The sequence below is a fragment of the Diaporthe batatas genome (assembly GCF_019321695.1).
Source record: "Diaporthe batatas strain CRI 302-4 chromosome Unknown Contig00014, whole genome shotgun sequence".
NCBI classification, from domain to species: Eukaryota; Fungi; Ascomycota; class Sordariomycetes; order Diaporthales; family Diaporthaceae; genus Diaporthe; species Diaporthe batatas.
In genome coordinates, this window is record NW_025408561.1 from 919,848 (window position 1) to 939,376 (window position 19,529).

The following is a 19,529-nucleotide window of genomic DNA, read 5'->3' on the forward strand; positions in this document are numbered from 1 at the left end:
GAGTGCTCCCCTAGAGCTCCCATGAGGACGATGGCAAGCATGTCAGCTACGGGGAAAATGATTGTCTGTATTCTTCTGCGTTTATATTGATCTTGACCGTGAGATTTCTGGCAAAATAGCTAGCTCGATCTGTTCTTGCCTTCATCACAACACCACCTGTTGACTCTTGACGCCCAGCGTCTGACTTCCTAGGGTTCTATGGCGGAGGTAAAGACACCTCCCATCCGGGACATCTCCTCGGTGCACGAGGACCCGGAGAACAACCTCATCTTTCACAAGAACGTATCAATCCCACTCAAGGCCTCCGGCCTGCCTATCCGCGCCAATGTCTATCTCCCGCTCTCGCACAAGACCAATCCCGGCGACAAGTACCCCGTCCTGGTGACATACGGGCCCTACGGCAAGGACATCCCCTACGAAACCTTCTACAAGGGTTCTTTCAGCGAGGTCAACCCAGAGCACCGCTCCAAGTACTCGGCCTGGGAAACGCCCGACCCCGTCTACTGGACCCGACATGGCTACGCCATTGTCCGCGCCGACGAGCGCGGCCTGGGCCAGTCGCCCGGCCTGCTCGACACCATGAGCCGCGGCACGAGCGAGTGCTTCTTCGATGTCGTCGAATGGGCCGCCGACCAGCCTTGGTCGAGCGGCAAGGTCGGCCTGCTGGGCATTTCGTACTACGCCGGCTCGCAGTGGCGGGTCGCTGCCCGGCGCCCCAAGGGCCTGGCCGCTATTATCCCCTGGGAGGGCATGTCCGACTACTACCGCGACCGCTGTCGCCATGGCGGCATCCTGAGCAACCGCTTCATCGGCTTCTGGTGGAATCGACAGGTCCTGGTGAACCAGTACGGGCTGCCCGGCCGCTCCAAGCTGACCTTCCCGCCTGATGGTCCCGGCGCAAGGGGCCAGGAGGACACGGTCGAGGGTGACCTGCCCGAGGACGTTCTGGCAGCCAACAGGCAGGACCAGACCAAGGATAACGAGGCGAACTCGTTCCGCGACGACGACTACTACGCGAGCAAGGAGTACAACCTGGAGGACATTGAGGTGCCCCTGCTGAGTGTGGCGAACTGGGGCGGCATCCTGCTGCACCTGCGCGGCAACGTGCAAGGCTACCTGCACGCCGGGTCCAAGTTCAAGTACCTCCGCTTCATCACCGGCCGCCACGACCTGCCCTTCTACTACCACGAGGAGGTCGAGCTGCAGAAGAGCTTCCTGGACGCCTTCCTGAAGGGCGATGACCGCGTCGGTTGGAGCGTGCCAGGCAAGGTCGCGCCCGTCACCGTGACCCTGCGCAAGGGCAACGTCGGCTTCAACGACGCCGAGAAGGAGAAGGCGTACCCTAAGAGGGAGGAGGCTGCCTGGCCGCTTCCCAGCACGCAGTACACCAAATACCATCTCACTCCCGACCAAGGCCTGACCCCGAGCAAGCCCGCGCCGGAGAAGAAACAGCTGTCGTACAAGGCCCTCGGATCCCTGGACGAGCCCGAGCTCATCCAGTTCGCCACTGCACCATTCGAGCAGGAGACCGAGATCACCGGGCACCCGGTCGCTCATCTGAACGTTTCAGTAACACCAGAAGATGCCGGAAGCGAAACGGACATGGACATATTCGTCACGATCCGGCACATTGAGGCCTCGGGGCAGGAGGTGTTCTACACGGGCACGGCCGGCGACGGGGTCCCACTGGTCAAGGGGTGGCTCCGTGTCAGCCTGCGCAAGGTTCACGACGAGAACCCAAAGCACAAGGCCTGGCTGCCTCACCGCGAGTACCTCTCGACCGACGTGCAGCCCGTCAGGGCGGGCGAGGTCTACCCGGTGGATATCGAGATCTGGCCCACCAACGTGGTCGTGGGCAAGGGAGGGAAGCTGGTCTTGGAGGTCTCCAGTGGTGATACCCAGGGCGCGGCCATCTTCCAGCACAACTCCCATGTTGATCGGTAAGTCATTTCGAAGCCCTTCCGTGTCCCATGCAACTGCACGTATTGCAGATGACTGACAGGCCCCTCACAGCCCTGCCTCAAAATTCGCCGGACAGAATCACATCCACTTCGGGAATGGCCTCGAGAATTACTTGACCCTCCCAGTGATTCCCAGCAAATAGAAGTTAGAAGCTGAGGGTTACAAACCAGATTGCTGTCGGTGGTTGGGCTGGAGGATGCATCGTCTTTGCCTGCGGTTCTTGTGGACTTGGACTTGTTGTGGAATGCGGCAGTCTTCCGGTGGGGGTGGGGCACAATAAATGCTGCTATCTTGGAAAAACGAGAATTACCCCCCCCCCAGTTAAATACCCCTTATTCCTCAGTTAAACTAAAACTTTACTAATAAGGTAAAAACTCTAACATTTTTATTAAAATACCCTTATCAATTTTGTTAATGCTAGTAATAAGTTATCTTTATTACTTAATTAAATAAAAATAATACTATATTAGTTTTATATAATTAATTTAAGCCTAGCTTATAAAGGTATATATAACTTACTTACTTTAATATAAAGTAATATTAATTTAGTTAACTTTATAAATAATATTATTAAACTAATCTATTAAGCCTAAATTACTTAACACTTATTATATAAAACCTACTTAAAGAGTTAAATTATATAGTTTATTAATAAAAATACTATACTATTTAAATAGTTATATACTTAAAAGCTAACTATTAAAGTAACTAAGGTTTAGTAAACTACTTAAAAGCGCTTATAAATACTTTTAAAAATCGCTTAAAATAAAGCTACTATAATAAATTAAGTGATTTAAAGGGTGTAAAAAAACACTATTAAAGTTAATAATAAAAAGGATATACCTAATAATAAGAAAAAAAGGCTTTAAAAGGTACTAATAATAAAAACCCTTTTACTAATAAGGTGGGGTTTTTAATAAATAATAATAATAATAATATTAAGTACTTTAAAAGTTACTTAATTAACCCTTTAATATAAATATATTTAAATAAATTAGTTTTAACTTTATTTATTAAAATTTATAACTTAAAAGTTAATATTATTTTTATTATATAACTTAAAAATAAATTATTATATTAGAGAAGAAAAATAAAAATTAAAAGATTTAAGGCCTTCTATTAAATTATATTAATTTATTTAAAAATTTAATTAAAAGAAAATATAAAAATTATTTAAATATAATTATTAAATTAAAAGATATTTTTATTAAGGTTAATTAGCTTATAGGCTAAAAGTTTTTAACTTTATAGTTAAAAACTATAAGGAAAGATATTAATAAAAGAATTAAAGTGCTTAACTATAATAATATTATAAATATACTTTTTAAATTTTAAAAACCCTTCTTTTTTAATTTTTATATAATTATAAGATTATATTATTAATATAAAAGTTATAAATACTTATATTATAAAGTAATTATTTAATTAGGTAACTATTAATTAAAGTTTTTAGCTATTATTAACTATTTAATAAGTAGCTACTTTAAAAATGGCTTATTAGTAATTAGGTAGGTAGTAAATATAAATATATTTAATAGAAACCTAAACTTTAAAACTCCTTAACCTATATTAATAACTATTAAATAAAGGGTTAAAATAAAGGTAAAAGTAAACTTTATATAAAAAAGTATAAATAATTAATAAAAATATAACTATATCCTTTAAATAATTATTATAGGGTTAATTATTACTATTAAAATAAAGGATTCCCTATAATAATAGTATTTTATTAAGTAAAATAATATATATATTAATTTATTTAATAGAGACTTAAAGGATTAATCTAATATAATTATAGTAAATAATATTATAATTAGATACTTATTAAAAGTTTTTAATTATTAAATAATTTAAATAAAATTTAATAAAAAAGCTTAATAGTAATAAAATTAGCTTTATCTCTTTTAAAAAAAAGTAATAAAAGTAAAAGTAAAAAGAGAATAGTATTAATATAATTATTAACTTATTATTTAATATTAATTTATTTAAAGTTAAATATAATTAAATAGCTTTAATAGGGCTACTATTATTATTATTGCTATTAGCTTTTTTTTATAAATTTAATAGGGCCCTACTACTACTAGTAGTAATAATAATAGCGCCTAGAAGCTTATAATAAAGGTAGAAATTATTAGTTATCCTCTTATTATTACTATTATAAATAAAAGGAAATAAAATAGTTTTATATTAAAAATTTATTATAAAAGTATTTTAAAAGTATTTTAAAAATTTATTAAAGAGAATTTAACTTAAATAACTTATAAGAGTTATAAAATATAAAGGGTTTAACCTTTATAGGCTTTATAAAAAGGAGAATATTTAATTTAATAAATATAGCTTAAAAACTATTTTATTAATTAAAATATTAATTAAATTATACCTAAAAGGAAAGGAGAACTTTATTAATTTCTTTAATAATAATAATAATAAAAAAACTTATTATTATAATAAAGGCTATTAAATAGCTACTTAATAAATTGCTAAATAAATATTAAAAGTATATATTTTATAAAGTTTATAAAAATTATTTAATTAACTAATTAGCTTTATTTAATATTAGGCCTTATAATTAAATTAGCTATTTAATAAAAGAGTTAAAAGTTTATTAAAGTAATTCCTTTATTTAATAGGGTAAAAAGTTATATAATAAATTTTAAAGAACTTTTAAATAAGGAAAATAGTAATTAAATATATAAAAAATATAGTTAGTAATAAAAGTAATTAAAAAGGAAAGTTATTTATTTTAAATAAATAAAGTAAATTAAATATTTAATATTAAGTACCTAATTAATTAGGTAGATTTACTTATAGTTAATTTATTTATTTTAATTCTAACTACTAACCTAACTATTTAACTTATAAATAATACTCTTTTATTTATATAACTTTATTTAATTAAAACTTTATTAATTTTAATCCTTATAACTTTTAATTAAAACTATTATATTTATTTTATTTTATACTTTCTTTTAATATTTATATATAGTAGAAATATCCTAAATAACCTAGCTCTAAACTTAACCTTTTAAGTATAAAAAATAAAAATTAAATAAAATTTTATTTAAATTATAATTTAATAATTTATATTAATATTAATAATATAAATAATACTTTAAATTATTAAAATATACCTTAATAAAATTAAAATTAAAGGAGTATAAAGGTAAATATTTATACTTTATACTTTTATATTTATTGCTTAATTATCTTTACTTTATAATATTAAAAGTATTATTTATTATAAGGATTAACCTTAAACTTAAATATAAGTTTATTTTTAATAAAATACTTTCTTTTAGTTATTAAAGGAAAAACTCTTTTATTATATAACCTTTATATACTATAATAGTAAGTAAGCTATTTAATATAATTATAGGGAGGATATAAAGGTAAGTCCTTTACTTAAAAAGACTTTTAATCTATAGGGTATACCTAATAAGTACTTAGTCTATTCTTTTTATACTATTCTATTTATTAAAATTAAACTTATTAATAAAAATAAATATCTTTATTATATAACTTAGTTAGTATACTTATTAGAAGTAGTAATTATAGAGCTCCTTATTATATTAATAGACTAATATATATATTTATTTATTACTCTATATATAAGCTTTAAGGGTGTTATTTATTGTCTTTATAGTAATATTAATTTATAATTACTTAATAAAAAAGTACTATATTTTATTAAGGTATAGATTTAGCTTATTAAATAGAAAATCTTTTAACTCCTAGTTTATATAGCCTATATATTAGTTATACTTTATAGTATTATTATAAAAAAGTAGGTTAATAAACCTTTATAACCTATTACTTTAGCTTAATTATATTTAATAGTAATAATAATAATATATTTAAAGTAATTATATAAGTAGTAATAACTTTTTAATAGTATTTTTTAATTATAGTATAATTAATTTTAAACTTAATCTATAGCTACTTATTTAGTAGGGATAGGTTGAAGTATAAATAAAATTCTAATTATTAGAGTTTATAGCTTAATAGGTAATAACTTACTATTATTAGCCTTTCTTTTTCCTTTTTTAGGGTATAAATAGTATTAAGTATAGTGTTCTATTAAAAATATAGGGTTTTCCACTCTATCAGTGAAGTTTTAGTTTAACTAAGGAATAGGGGGTATTTAACTAGGGGGGGGGTAACTCTCGTTTTTCCGAGACAATGACCGGGGGGCCACCCTAAGGCCAAGGGTCCAGTCTACCTAGGTACCCGAAAGGTCCTCGAAGCAACGCGTGTATGAACCATAGTATAGAAAGAGAGCTCTGCGCATTAGTCTAGCTGGAGGGATTGCAGATCAAGGAGGCCAGTCGTCAAATACCTGCCGTGATGTTCATGCCGAATTATCGTCCAGAATCGTAGACACCCTTGGCAAAGGCAACAACAGTTCACGATGAGCTTCTCCAACCATTTCTCCATCGAGAACATCCCGTACGGGATTGCGACAAGCAGCAGTCACCCACAGAAAGCAGTTGCGACAAGGCTCCGCGATCACGTCTTCTTCCTCGGCGATCTGCCCATCCGAACCTCGCCAGATATCAAGCAGACGTTTGCGCAGGTGAGGAGTAGCGAGCGGGGTTGGAATGGCCCTCGGAACTGACAGGCTGGCCAATTGGCCCAACAGACGACGCTCAACGCTCTCGCAAGCATCCCCAAGGACAAACTGCGTGAACTGCGGTCAGCCCTCCAGAAGCTCCTCGCTGACGAGCAGTCCGCCGACAGGTATGGCGTGCCCGTGGAACAGGTTCAACTGCACTTGCCCATCGAGGTGAAGGGTTTCACCGACTTCTCTTGCTCCAAGCAACATCTCTTGAATGCAGGCGAGGCGTCGACGGGCCGGAGAGTGCTCCCTCCCGCGTCGGTGCACTACCCCATCGGGTATGGTGGTCGGGCAGGTTCCGTCAGGGTCTCGGGCACCCCAGTGGTCAGGCCTTACGGTGTGTATCAGCAGGACGGCGGCGAGGGCGTCACCTTGGGCCCATCGCAGGGCCTCGACTTCGAGCTGGAGATGGCAGCCGTGATAGGCAAGCCGTCCAAGTTCGGGGAGAGGGTTGCCGTCAAGGATGCCGACGACCACATCTTCGGCCTCGTGCTGTTGAACGACTGGAGTGGTGAGTGGCCCAGAGGGTCTGTTTCCCACCGTCACAATTCATTGACAAAGCGAGCGCCATAGCGAGAGACATACAGAAGCTCGAGATGATGCCGCTGGGACCCAACAACTCCAAGAGCTTCCACACAAGCATGTCGCCCTGGGTCGTCACGCTCGAGGCATTGGAGCCCTTCGAGGCCCCGCCCCCGCCCAAGGAGACGCCTGCGGCTGCATTCCTCCAGGACCCGAAGGAGAAGTCGAGCTACGACATCTCCCTCAGCGTGGATGTCATAAGGGATGGGGCTTCGACTACGGTGTGCAAGGCACAGCTGACCTGGATGTACTGGACATTCCGTGACCTCGTCGCGCAGCAGACCATCAACGGCTGCAGCGTGGACACGGGTGACCTGCTGGCGACGGGAACGGTGTCAGGGCTCGAGGATCACGAGCATGGATGTCTGCTGGAGACAACGATGGGTGGCAAGAAGAGCATCAAGCTCAGCGACGGCCAAGACCTGGTCTGGCTGCAGGATGGCGACGAGGCCAGGCTGACGGGCTTCTGCGGCGACGGCGTGGGCTTTGGAGACGTCACCGGTGTGATCGCACCTGCGACGCCTTTCGAGGCCTGATGGCCGTGGCACGTTGTAGGAGGGTAGACGAGGGTAGTGTGTAGGTCCAATCTTTTGAGTCGCACTGGTCCCAGACATGCTGCTCGGGTGGGTCCGTGACCCCACAATTTGTTGTGTATACCAATTGACACGAGAGGCCGGGTTGCCCCCGGCAAGCGGCGCATCGGCGCATCGGCGCGTTGGAAGGCCACATCTTCTTCAATTGGGACAGCTCCTCCCTCTGAACTTTCCCACAGCTCCAAACACTGCAAACACCGAGGAGCAACGCATCCGCCCTTGTGCACCCACCCCCTCTTCCCACCTGTCACTGTCTACGGCTTCGACTTCCGTCATGGCTCTTCTCAAGCTCTCGACCCTTGCTCTTCTGGCTCTCCGCGCTGCAGCTGTCTTCGCTGCCGAGGTAGATGTAAGTCAACGCTTTTTGTGTGTTGCACGAGACCCAGCGAGGAGTCGCCAGCCGCCTCCTGCTGTGCTGTTGCTGTGCTGTGCTCTGCTTCCCCTGCCTGGGACTGTCGCTGTATCTTTTCTGCTCTCAAGAATCTAACAGCCCTGCCTGTTGTAGCCTGAAGATGCGAAGGCCTCCCCCGACACCGCCAAGGAGGTTCCCGACCTGAAGATCGACATCACCACGCACTTCCCCGACTCTAGCCTTGGTGTCAAGCTCGTCAACGGGCATCCCACCAAGGCTGTCATCGAGGTCGCGAACAACGAGGATGAGGCAATCCAGCTCGCCCTCGTCGGAGGAACGCTGTCGACCACTCAGCCCCTGCCTGCGGATGCGCCCCCGATGGCCGGTGTCCTCCGCAACTTGTCTGCAGTCCAGTACAACATCGGTATCCCGGCCGGCGAGAGCCAGTCTCTGCCCTTCTCGTTCGTTTTGGACATGCAGCCTCAGGATGTTGTTGTCAACCTCCTGGCCGTCATCGCGAACCCCAAGGGTCAGGTCTTCCAGGTCGAGGCTCACAATGGTCTGGCCAGCATCGTCGAGCCTCCCACCAGCATCTTCGACCCCCAGATGTACGTCGCCCACCAGTCGAGGCCCTTGTCCTTGTGAAAACACACGTGGCTAACTGATGCGCAACAGTATCTTCTTGTACATCTTCCTGACCGGTGTCTTTGGTGGCACGCTCTACTTTGTCTACAAGACCTGGATTGAGTCCCTCTTCCCTCAGGCCAAGCGCGCTCCTCGTCCCAGCAAGAAGGGCAAGAAGCCCGTTGAAGCCGCTGAGCCTCTGTCCGGTCCCGAGTCTCCTGGCGTTACCACTGGCGCTGACAAGGGTTACGACGAGACGTGGATCCCCCAGCACCACGTCCAGCGCCCCGCGACCAAGCGGACCAAGTCCAAGAAGGCTACCGAGTAGGGCTCGTCAGTCACGGCGAAAAAGACCAGATGGGACAGGCGCCTGAAGACAAAAAGTCAACTCACAGGTGACTTGTGAACAGCTCGTCGCATAGAAAGAAGTTCGCTTCACATGGACTCGGCTGGGTTTCTGGGAGATGAATATCGGGTGACAATTGGTCTGGGGCAGACCGCGCATTACTACCGGGACATTGTACAGTATAGCATCAAAGCGTCGTTATGCGTGCTTGCGCGGTGTCGCAGCCGTTAACTTTTGGAGCACTACACAATGTATTCTTGTGCTGTGTAGTCACTGTCCGATGCTTCACATGCATATTTGTACCATGACGAGTAATGCACACAATACTGCGCCAAGTGTGCCTTCTACACCCGAACTACGTTATCGACTACTTGGCCTTTTTGAAAGGCTGCAATCGCAGGGAGGGAATCGCCCAATAGGTTTTACAGTCAAGAACGGGTTATGCTCTGTGATGCCAGCAGATGCCATAACTGACACGTTAATGCCGTGTGGGAGTTGTGCTCTCCCTATGTCAAGACCACCCAGAGGAGCCAAGGATTCCTCGCCGCAGCCACCGTAGTGCAGATTCAAAGCCCCATGCTGAAGACAAAGCCAAGACGCATTTCATACACATGGCTCAATTCGTCATCTTCTCCGCGCCTTCATGAAGAAAAGCACAAGCGGCCGAGTAGAAGTGAAATGTGGCCGGAGGACGGTCACAAAAGTAATGCAGAATGGAGGTTTAGTGATGGGTTGGTCACACCATCACCAACAAATATGCATCGACTCGGCTCGCCCCCACTGCATTTGTCTCTGATGCAAGTTCTCCAGGTAGCATCGATGTCAACGGTTGATCCGGGGGACATCGCAACGTGTCGCAGCTGTGTCAGCATCACTTGGCTTCAAGGCAGCAGTTCTCCATCGCATTTCACACATGCCGCCATGAGACACCCGAGAGCCCGGGCATGTATTTTTTCGGTCGGGAAGGTGGTTGATTCGTGGTTTCTCTTGAAATGATTTTTTGTTCGCAATTCCAGTGATCCGGGACTCCCTTTTCTCTAGAAACACAAGACCTCGAGGCCCCTCAGATGATGGTGGCGTCGCTCATTATGCGTGAATGAGGCGGGTCTCCCTGTCTGCCCCAAAAGAACTCTTCCCCGTGCCAGATAGCCGTGGCCATGGCCCTTTTCCGGTCGTGACCGGTCGTCCCAGCTAGATGGTGCTTGCGACCGACTCCCGATTGCCCTGTCCCGCCGTTTCGCCTGTTCTGTTGCTTATCGGAGACGTCTGGCCTCACGCTCGGACTCGAGCAGGCAGAGAATGTCGTTCTCGCGGACTGTGAAAGGCACAAACATCATGTCAGTACTCGTGGCCCCTGTACCGGCTATTCCAGGCTATAGAAATCGGTCTTCCGGGGCTGGGGCTTGTTCGTACCGGGTCCCTTGACGTTTCGGATGATCGATCGGGTCTGGTCGTCCATGAACTCGACGCGAACCTGGGTAACACCACCACGAGATCCTGTCGTCCAGCAAAGAAGCAGATTAGCCATCGCCCGGCAGTTTGCGACTGCTTGTTCTCGCACAGAGGTCAGGGCAGGTGTTGCGTACCGGTACGGCCCAGGACACGGGTGACCTTGACCAGCTTGACGGGCTGCTTCGATGCGTCCATTTTGGTAGATTTGTGGAATTCCTCGCGCTGAGATGAGAAATCGGGATCGAGTTCGGCGGGTGGTGATGTCGAGGGCGTTGATTGACGAGAAGGGCGCGGGGATCAAAGGTGGATATCAAGGCTCAAGGCTCGCTGCTGGAGGCACTGGGTAACTTTTTTGGTGCGCTCCGGTCGTGCTTTCCCTCGGCGAAAAGTTTTCGCTCCTGCCGGGCTGCTAGTGTTTGGAGTTTGGTTGGCTGGCAGTCCTGGCGTGTTGTTGAAAAGTGGGTCCCAGGCCGGTCATCATTGGCTCCCCCAACCCCCGAAGTACATACGGAGTATCTGACCCGACTGGGGACGTAGTAGAGAAGACTGTCCGGGTGGGCTTCTATCAATCTGGGTATCTACAGTCCTCCAAATTCACATATTATCTCGCAGCAGCCGCCCAACAATATTGTCATGTGGAGTGGATTGTTCTGCATGGCTCCCAGACCGTTCCAAGTAATGGGAACCACCCAACAGGCCACGTCTGCCTAGATCTGAGCGTCCCATCTTACAAGGCTGCATTGCGAGGTCTGACTGTTGATTCCACTTCCAATCACCCAGGCCACGAGGTTGGACCGGGTTCACCACCGCATCCGCGAACTTGTTCAGCTGAGGGTCGCAAAAGCACAGGGGTGCTTCGGTCTCAATAATGCAGGCCTGGAGCACCATCAAGTCAGTACCAGTGTGAACCAAAATCTGAGGAAGCTGGGCCTCTTCGAATGTATCGACGACAATGACTCTACCGGTAGTTCTCTTGCTGTGTGGAAGCAGAACGCCCGTCTCGCCGTTGGTGCTCGTCAGTATCTATAGAAACGGCCTTTGACCTTCTGAAATCATGTCACGTCAGGCGTCTCCCTAGAGCGCATCAATACTTTTCCTTCTAATTGAGAAATTTGAGCTACTGTTAGTGCCAGACTTCCAAGGTTCCCACTGAAATATATGGCCAAGGCAGCTTTAAGTGTGATCCAGCCTCATGCGGGATGTAGATGGCATTGAAGCAAAACAAGATCGGTGATATACACAATCATTGAGGCCCACGGCACAAGGACACTCCAATTGGGGACGGTCGATCTGGCTTTGAGGTACTGGTTAGAATTCCAACCACGGAACGGACCGGGCCACAGTCCGCGAAGCAATCGAAGCTGTCCTGGACGCGGGTGAGGGTGAACGGGCGCGCCCCGAGAGAGCCCATAGCATTACTTAAGTAGGCGCTTGACAAAGTGGCGGCGTCGCGGCAGATGGTTCTTCACCCGTCGGGCCGCCGTCATCCAGACCTAGGTACCCACAGTACATATGTATGAGGAGCAGGCGGAGAGTAACTAGGCGGCCGCTCTGAGCTCATTCTTTGAAAAGTTAGAAGCGTCGTAGCTCCGCGAAGCTTTAACCGAGCCATGATCTGGTCATCGCCCTTCTAGTTGTTAACAAAAGAAATGGAAATTACGGAAGCACCTCGTCATAACACTTCAGGGTGCTCTCTAATTTGGTTGTTGGGGAATAAAGCACATGGCACCATCAGCAAGGATCACTTCCCAAAATGTCGGACATCGCCATGACGGACACAATATCCTCTTGTGACCAGGGATCATGAGTCGAGGCGGCCTTACAACATTGAATCAAGCCCGACAATAACACGCGGCAAGTCTGATGCGCGACCTGGTCTTGCTGTAGATCACATCTGATATCATCAACACAAAGGCGACAGCTAACAGCATAGCAAATGAGGAGCGTTTCACTGGAGCTATGCAGCTGAAGGGAACACACGCCAATCTTCCCCTCAGAGCTTATTCTCAACTGACACCTTGGCACGTACCGATCATCGTATCTGGCATGCCTGAAGGGATTGTATTTAAGCACTTGATTCTGGAGCGTGTGATCCCATCCCGCTATTGCAGAGTTCTCATTTCGCCCGTCATGTGTCATGTTTCAAGTGCTACTCACATTTGCCATGGTTGTGCCGGATCTATTTGCTCTACATAATGCCCAGGAGTGCCCATGTAAATCGGCAATACTATTTTCCCACGAAGGATTCAAGTTTATGTCAGCATTGGTCGGCTGGGGCAAAATGTCCATACGAAGCCCCGCTGCAATGGAATTCAACGCGGTCCGGAGATTGAGCATCGGTGTAAGCAGCACTAAGGCGGCATTTCGCGCTCCAGGTGACCTCGGCTCGGGCTCAAATGGTTGAGTCTTACAAGGCCTTATCTGTTAGCAATTATGGCCTGGCTCCGTGGATTTCAATCGGACTAGACCGTATTGCGGAATTGCCGCTTGTAATCCTACAAGCTTACTAGGCCGCTGTGAAGGATTCTCTTAGCCCGCCCGCGAACCCACTTTCTCCCGCACTTTTCAAGCCCCAACCCGGGAGTTCTTGACATCTTCACTGCGTACAATCTTACTGACCATGAATGGCCTCCAATTGGGAACTCAAAAGTGGGGACATGTGGTCTGAAGAGCAGTATGCTTTTGGGGCGCAATGCGGGTGCTTCGGAGCGGAATGCGTCAGTTAGAGCAGGACGAAAGGGACTCTAAGCAGAGACCAGGTCGCATATCTGGCCGTTCACACGTTATACAGTTGCTGTGCCCATTTGTGGATTATTAAACTGGAGCCTAAGTAGTGTACAAAAGGACCACCGTGCATCAGGGATGCGGTGTGTTAGGATCATCGTAACAACCGGACAGTACGTCTTCTGACCCCTTTCAGTCAGGCCTACTGCATGCCGAGACAGGTTTTTGCCCCCCTGGCCAGTAAGATCTCATCTTCGCCGACCAACTACATCAAGTTCTTCCAGATTACCTCGATCGGGATCTGTCAGTCTCTCTGTTGGCTCATGTCGATGTTGGCTTGGATGAGCTGGCCGAGTACTCTTGTGGGCCTGTGGTACGCCACAGGTTTTTATTATTTCTGTTCCCTTTGAATCTCATGATTTTGAATCTTCTCAGCAACAGAGACATCTAAAGTGTGCGTCTTCCCCCTCTCTTGTGTGACAGAGTCGCTGCCGCCTCCCTCATCAAGGTCCCCCTCTGTCAACACACGACAGCGCTTATTAAGAAAGTCTGCCAGCGGGCGATCACCTCAACTTCCTCACCTTCGGTACGGGCCTTGACATTAGTACCTGAACTGTCAACGACCTTGAGATGGCTCCCAAATATGGTGTTGTTCACGGTGCGTCCATGTTTTAGTTGAAAGACGAAAGCCATTGGCCATGCAGTCATATACTAAGACAAACATGGATCAGGTGTTTTCCAAGATGACAACCGAGGATACTTTTCCTCGAATTGTGGACAGAGCTTTTCGACAACTACAGCAACAGATTCTCGCATTGGATCCCAGGAGGCACTGAGACTATTTGAAATCAAGTTAGCCAAGTTGAAGCAAATGGGCAAACCAGAACAAAGCATGGACAATTTTTCACAAGTAAGATTCTTTCGACGTTAAGGTTCGGCCATGACCAATCTCTGACCATCACCAGTCTGGACAATCCCAAAATCAGGGACAGAAGCATGCTCAGAAATGATACCAGATTGAATCTCATCACCATGAACATTTAAAATAATTAAATGTGGCCAACGCAAGGACTTGAAAGGCATTAGAACCACATAGCACTGGGGGGGGGGATGATGTTACCTAAGTACATATGTAGCCGACCCTCTTCGGCTATCCCATTTCAACAACTTTTCATTATTATATGTGTACATCACCACAAAGGAAGCAACCGCTCCCAACTACGATCTGATGTGGATGTAAGTGACGTTGGGTTGCTGAAATGAGATTGCAGGGTCCCCTGTACAAATCGATACTAAAATTATCTTCCGAAGTGGTTGCACATGGGACAAGAACGTACATAGGAGCCTAAAAAACAAATGCGGCAAGCCGCCTGGGCATTCTCAAGTTGGCTAGCTGTAATCTCAAGGCAGGCATGGTCTATCGCTTAAACGTTAGACCCACCAAAGTTACCAGGATATACTACCACATACCCAGGTAGTTGTCTGGAAGCATCGCCTGCAGTGGTGATAAGGAGTCAGTCTTTCGATTGAGTTCCTGCTTTGCCTCAAATTGCTGTATCATGAGGCTCTTTGCCAGAGCAGAGTCATGTTACATCCTATACAGCATGTCCAAGTGGTGGCTTCGTTCTAAGGTTCGTAATCCGTACACAAATATACATATCGAAGACGTCCAGCCCCTTCACACAGTAGGAGACACTCAAAGACCCAGTATCTTAAAAACGCACAATGTCACTAACAGTGTAAGAAAGACTGATCATGTGGTCTCAGCCTAATGTAGATGAAAATGTCTTGCAACTTATATACAGACCACAATTATGTCGTGTCTGGGCACATAGCACTTGAGAGTCGGTCGTTAACATCAGGTGCCCGGTGTAATGCTCCTCAACAAACGTCAATGAATGATCTGTTGACAACGACCTTGAATTACATACCTTGCTGATATACTCTCCAGCCAAGATTTTGACTGTAAAAAGGATTTCAACAGGCGAAGCACCTAGGTACCTAGGTAGTTACTGTATAGGAGAATATTACATGTGTATTCTACCCTCCAGGGCTTTCATAGCCGGTGATATCCTGGTCGCACATTTTGTGGTATCTTCTTTTCTAAGATCACGAAAATGACTAGCGCGTTACCTAGACACATATGTCGTCAGTGAGATTCGATCTACCCATTCTGAGAACGGGAGAGAACTTGAGACAGGTATAGCATGGCTAGAACTTAGAGCACGCATTTCTCGGCAATCTATCAAGATTACGTACCTACTTAAGTAAGTATCTATCCCTCAACACCAAGGCCACCGGTTGACATAGGACAGACGAATCTCAGCACATTTTACAAGTGCTTCTCTTAATAATAAGATCACATGAAAGATATAATTAGGTGGGTCTCCTGTGGATGTGTAGCATTCACATAAAGTGCAATAATTTGTCAGATGTCGGGGTGCGGTGCTCCTCTTTGTCAAACAATAGCAAATGCACGCTTTTAGAACAGTAACACAAACAAATAAAACTACAAGGGGGGCTAAAATGCTGATATTATTAAGAAGATGTCCATCAAATAGGATGTTTTCCCCACCCCAACTGGGTCATGGCCGTAGTGAAAGGCACTTAAATAGCATATGAAAGATGAAATCCACCCGGGAGCCAAAATTTCACCATCAATCAAGGTCGGAAACCTTCCTTACACTGGCCACATCGATTGCATGTCAGCAGAAGATTAACCCGGCAAGGTGCTCAGGCTGCTCAAGAGACACTTACGCATAGACTGACTGCGTCACCCCCACAGGTCTCGGAACTCGTATCAGCTGCGCAGACATACGAGACACCGGTTGTTGGATCGTCGTAGACCTCAATATTTTTGGTGCCCAAGGCACAGAGAAAGTATTGGGAATCACACGGGCCAATGGCGGTGTTGACTTGAAGGCTCTGGAGAGTCTTGCAGGTACCGTCGTAGATGTTATCTAAGCCGTGTTAGAGCCTGAGATGCGGATTGGTGGGAATAGCCCAGGTGCAGGTGCCGTAACGGGACAAGCTATGGAAGCCCCTGGCTGGCCGGGATGAAATTGTGCGGAAATCCGGGGACGGCCTTACATTGTGTAGAACCGGTTCCAAGGTCCTTTGCGGTACCGATGGCGAGGGCGGAGCCGGTGCAGACTGCGTGGGCGATGTCAAACCCGCCCAGCATGGCAACAAAAGCGAGAGAGAGTGTGGACGGTCTCATGTTGGCTGGTGGCAATCAATTACGCTTGAATGGGTCCTCAGCGGAATGGAGAGGATGTCCTAATAAGTTTGCTACCGTTCAATGTTCGAATGTTTCAGTGGCGATGACAGGCTCGACTTTATATAGCTTTGGGCGCTGTCTAATTGCCCGCGTCACATTTGAAATGCTGCAAAGGCAGAAGGGCTTGCCCAGCTTGCCCAGGTGGTCTCATGCTCCACCTCCTCGCTGCTACCCTCAGGGCTGATACAATCGCCTTTCCCTTTTCAGTAAGTGATCTCGTATCACACCGTCGTCTGCTCGGGAAGAAGTTTGCTGTGCTCACGCCGTCGTGGTCCCTGCATGTCCAATTTAAGCCACAGCATTCCAGCGTTATTACAGGCCAGGTCCGATTGGGTAGCGACCAGGCACGGTGCCCCTTTCCGCTGCAGTGGCTGGCGGCTGCTTTAGTGGGAAGCGGCTAAGACGGCAAGCGAAATGCTTGTTTCCCGCCAAAAAAGCTTGTCTCGTCCCGAGTAGCTTGGGGGTTAAGACACGGCTCGTGTCCATGCTTTGTACTTAGTAGGCTTCAGGGCCTTAGCCGCGGACTGAGCGATGGCGTCGTCTGAGCTTTGTGGAAAAGGAGAGGTCGCCAGTTCCTGAATGATCCTCTCGACTGGAAGGGTGTCGCTGCGCACATGTGCACCCGAGCTGACGAAGGGTACCACATTAATAGCCCCGGAAATACGGGGCAGACCATGCACGGGAACCCTCGGTCGGGAAAGTCCCTGTTCCTTGGATCCCAATGCGCCGGGCACTTGAGCAGATGACCGCGCCCCAATCGGCCGGTTGATGCAACTCGAGCTTGGACCTGAGCTGCCTGACCGGGACCACATGCATCTTGTCATGGCTTCAGGGGCCTGTACATAGTAGTAAGACTGTCCATCTCTTCCGTGCACTAGCCAATACTCAGGTAGCGATATTCCAGCCACTATGTTCATCAAAAGTTTATGAGTGCTTGATCCAACCTGAAGCACACCTGGGCATGCTGAGGATTGATCCACGCACACATGAGGCCATGTACATCTATTATCTGAATCTAACAAACAGAAGCAATTCTGGCTGGTGTTTATTGAAAGAATTCCTATAAACTCTGCTCCTTCTGAGAACTGTTGATAAGAAAAAAGCTTGACATGACCAAGACTCTCTCTCTCTCCCACGCCAGCATTTCTGTCTCCCAGGGTTTAATATGCCCCTAGGCTTCTCACAGGGCCCACTTCTCTAGAGGCTCCTTGCTGCAGTGAGCCTCAGCTGGAATCTACTTGAGTATCTCACCTAAGGCCTTCCCTTAGGTCGATGAACAGTTGCTGATGTCAAGTGTCATGTGCATAATTCTAAGGCAACATGTCCTTCCCGAACAGAGCACAAGTATCCATATGGAAATCTGTCTGCTTGACTTGTCTTCTTGGAATCTTTCTCTTCTCCTTCCAACCCATAGTTCTAGATCAATCACTTTGCCAAGCTCCTCAGTGGCTCTGAGTATATCTCCTGACCAACATATCCCATTTACACAAATACTAATAACATCCCCAGCCTACATTCCAACAGTCCCTTAAATCCAACTATCTCCTCCTTTAACCACCCTTTTACCTTAACCCTATCTATATTATTACTATAATTTTATCTTCCTTAATAATTAAAGTCTTTAATTAATTATTTTTATTATTTTTTTTAAATATTTATTTAACTTTAATTTAAGTTTATTAAACTATTTTAATATTTATAAATAATTTATTTAAATTAAATTAAACTTTTTTTTTAAATTATTTTATTAATTTTTAATTAATATTTTAACTTTTAAACTTTTTTTATAAATATTATTAAATTAATATTTTTTAATTTTAATTTTTAAAATTTTATAAAAGAAATTATTATATAAAATTTAAATATTTATTATAAATATATTTAACTATTATATTATATAATTATTATAATTATTTAAAAATTTTAAAAATAATTTTTAAAATTAATAAAAATATTATTTAATATAAAAATATATACTACTTTATTTAATAATAACTTTTCTATTTTTTATTTTAATACTTTATTAATTTTTAATAAAATATATATTAAGAGTTTTATATTTAAAAATAATTATAAATTAATTATTTATTATTTAAATTAAATATTTAACTTTATAAAAGTTTTAATATATATTTTATAATAATAATAAAAACTTTTTTATAATTATTAATAAAAATTATAATTACTTTAATATTATAAATATTTTTAAAGATAGTTTTAAGTAAATTAAAAATTAATATATTAAATTATTAAAGTATATATAAATTAATAATTAATAAAAAATAATATAGATATTATTTAAAAGTATTTCTATATAAAGTTAATTATAATATATATATAATATTTATTAATTATAAAAGGTATTATTTAAATAAATTTTTAATATAATTTAAAAGGAAGACTTTTTAATTATTTAATTATAATAGATTTTTATTTAACCCTTTTTATTATTATAAACTATTAATTTATATAATCTTTAAGGATTATAAAAATTATTACTATTATATATTTAATTTTTAAAATAATAAAAGAGTTTAAAACTTATTTATAATAGATATATACTTTATAAAAGATTTATATATATAAATTAAAGTTTTTAAAGTAACTTACTATTTTTAAATAGTTAATTATAAATATTATTTTAAACTTTTTTATTAATCCTTTTTATTAATATTTTAATAATTATTTAATTTAATAACTTTTATAATAAGTAATTATATTAAATTAAATTATATAAATATATTTTTTATTATTACTCTTAATTATTTTATTTTAATTTATTAATATTTATAACTTTTAAAAATAAAGTAATAAATTAAAAACTTTTAACTATTTCCTCTTTAATAAAAAAGTATTAAAAAAGACTATTTAACTTATTAAAACTTATATTTCTTAATAAATTAAAGTATATTTTAAACTACTTTAATTAATTAAAATAATATTAATTAATTTTTTAAATATTAAAAAAGTTAATAAAATTTATAAATAATAAATTTACT

General features: G+C 42.7%; 3 protein-coding genes across 3 annotated transcripts; 1 reads left to right on the top strand and 2 right to left on the bottom strand.

Moving 5' to 3' along the window:
* Nucleotides 1-198: 198 nt before the first annotated feature.
* Nucleotides 199-9,056, top strand: KVR01_010875 (uncharacterized protein; the record flags this gene model as incomplete). The annotated part of the gene is made up of 7 exons (XM_044792954.1): nt 199-1,940; nt 2,014-2,086; nt 6,365-6,535; nt 6,602-7,088; nt 7,151-7,653; nt 8,258-8,712; nt 8,780-9,056. 7 exons carry the CDS (start codon nt 199-201, stop codon nt 9,054-9,056), a joined length of 3,708 nt encoding a protein of 1,235 aa, XP_044640022.1.
* A 1,271-nt stretch (nt 9,057-10,327) lies between these two features.
* On the bottom strand, nt 10,328-10,721 carry KVR01_010999 (uncharacterized protein; the record flags this gene model as incomplete). The annotated part of the gene is made up of 3 exons (XM_044789185.1): nt 10,328-10,389; nt 10,488-10,571; nt 10,661-10,721. 3 exons carry the CDS (start codon nt 10,719-10,721, stop codon nt 10,328-10,330), a joined length of 207 nt encoding a protein of 68 aa, XP_044640146.1.
* A 4,745-nt stretch (nt 10,722-15,466) lies between these two features.
* Nucleotides 15,467-16,615, bottom strand: KVR01_010973 (uncharacterized protein). Its single transcript, XM_044792733.1, has 3 exons — nt 16,341-16,615; nt 16,008-16,210; nt 15,467-15,935 (listed from the first exon to the last, which is right to left on the bottom strand). Exons 1-3 carry the CDS (start codon nt 16,468-16,470, stop codon nt 15,912-15,914), a joined length of 357 nt encoding a protein of 118 aa, XP_044640120.1. The 5' UTR covers nt 16,471-16,615; the 3' UTR covers nt 15,467-15,911.
* Nucleotides 16,616-19,529: the final 2,914 nt, after the last annotated feature.

Coding starts and splice junctions, on each gene's coding strand:
- KVR01_010973 (XM_044792733.1), bottom strand. CDS start 16,470: ATGAGACCGTCCACACTCTCTCTCGCTTTTGTTGCCATGCTGGGCGGG. Junction 16,211..16,340: donor TGGAACCGGTTCTACACAAT/GTAAGGCCGTCC, acceptor AACACGGCTTAG/ATAACATCTACGACGGTACC. Junction 15,936..16,007: donor GTGACGCAGTCAGTCTATGC/GTAAGTGTCTCT, acceptor CGATGTGGCCAG/TGTAAGGAAGGTTTCCGACC.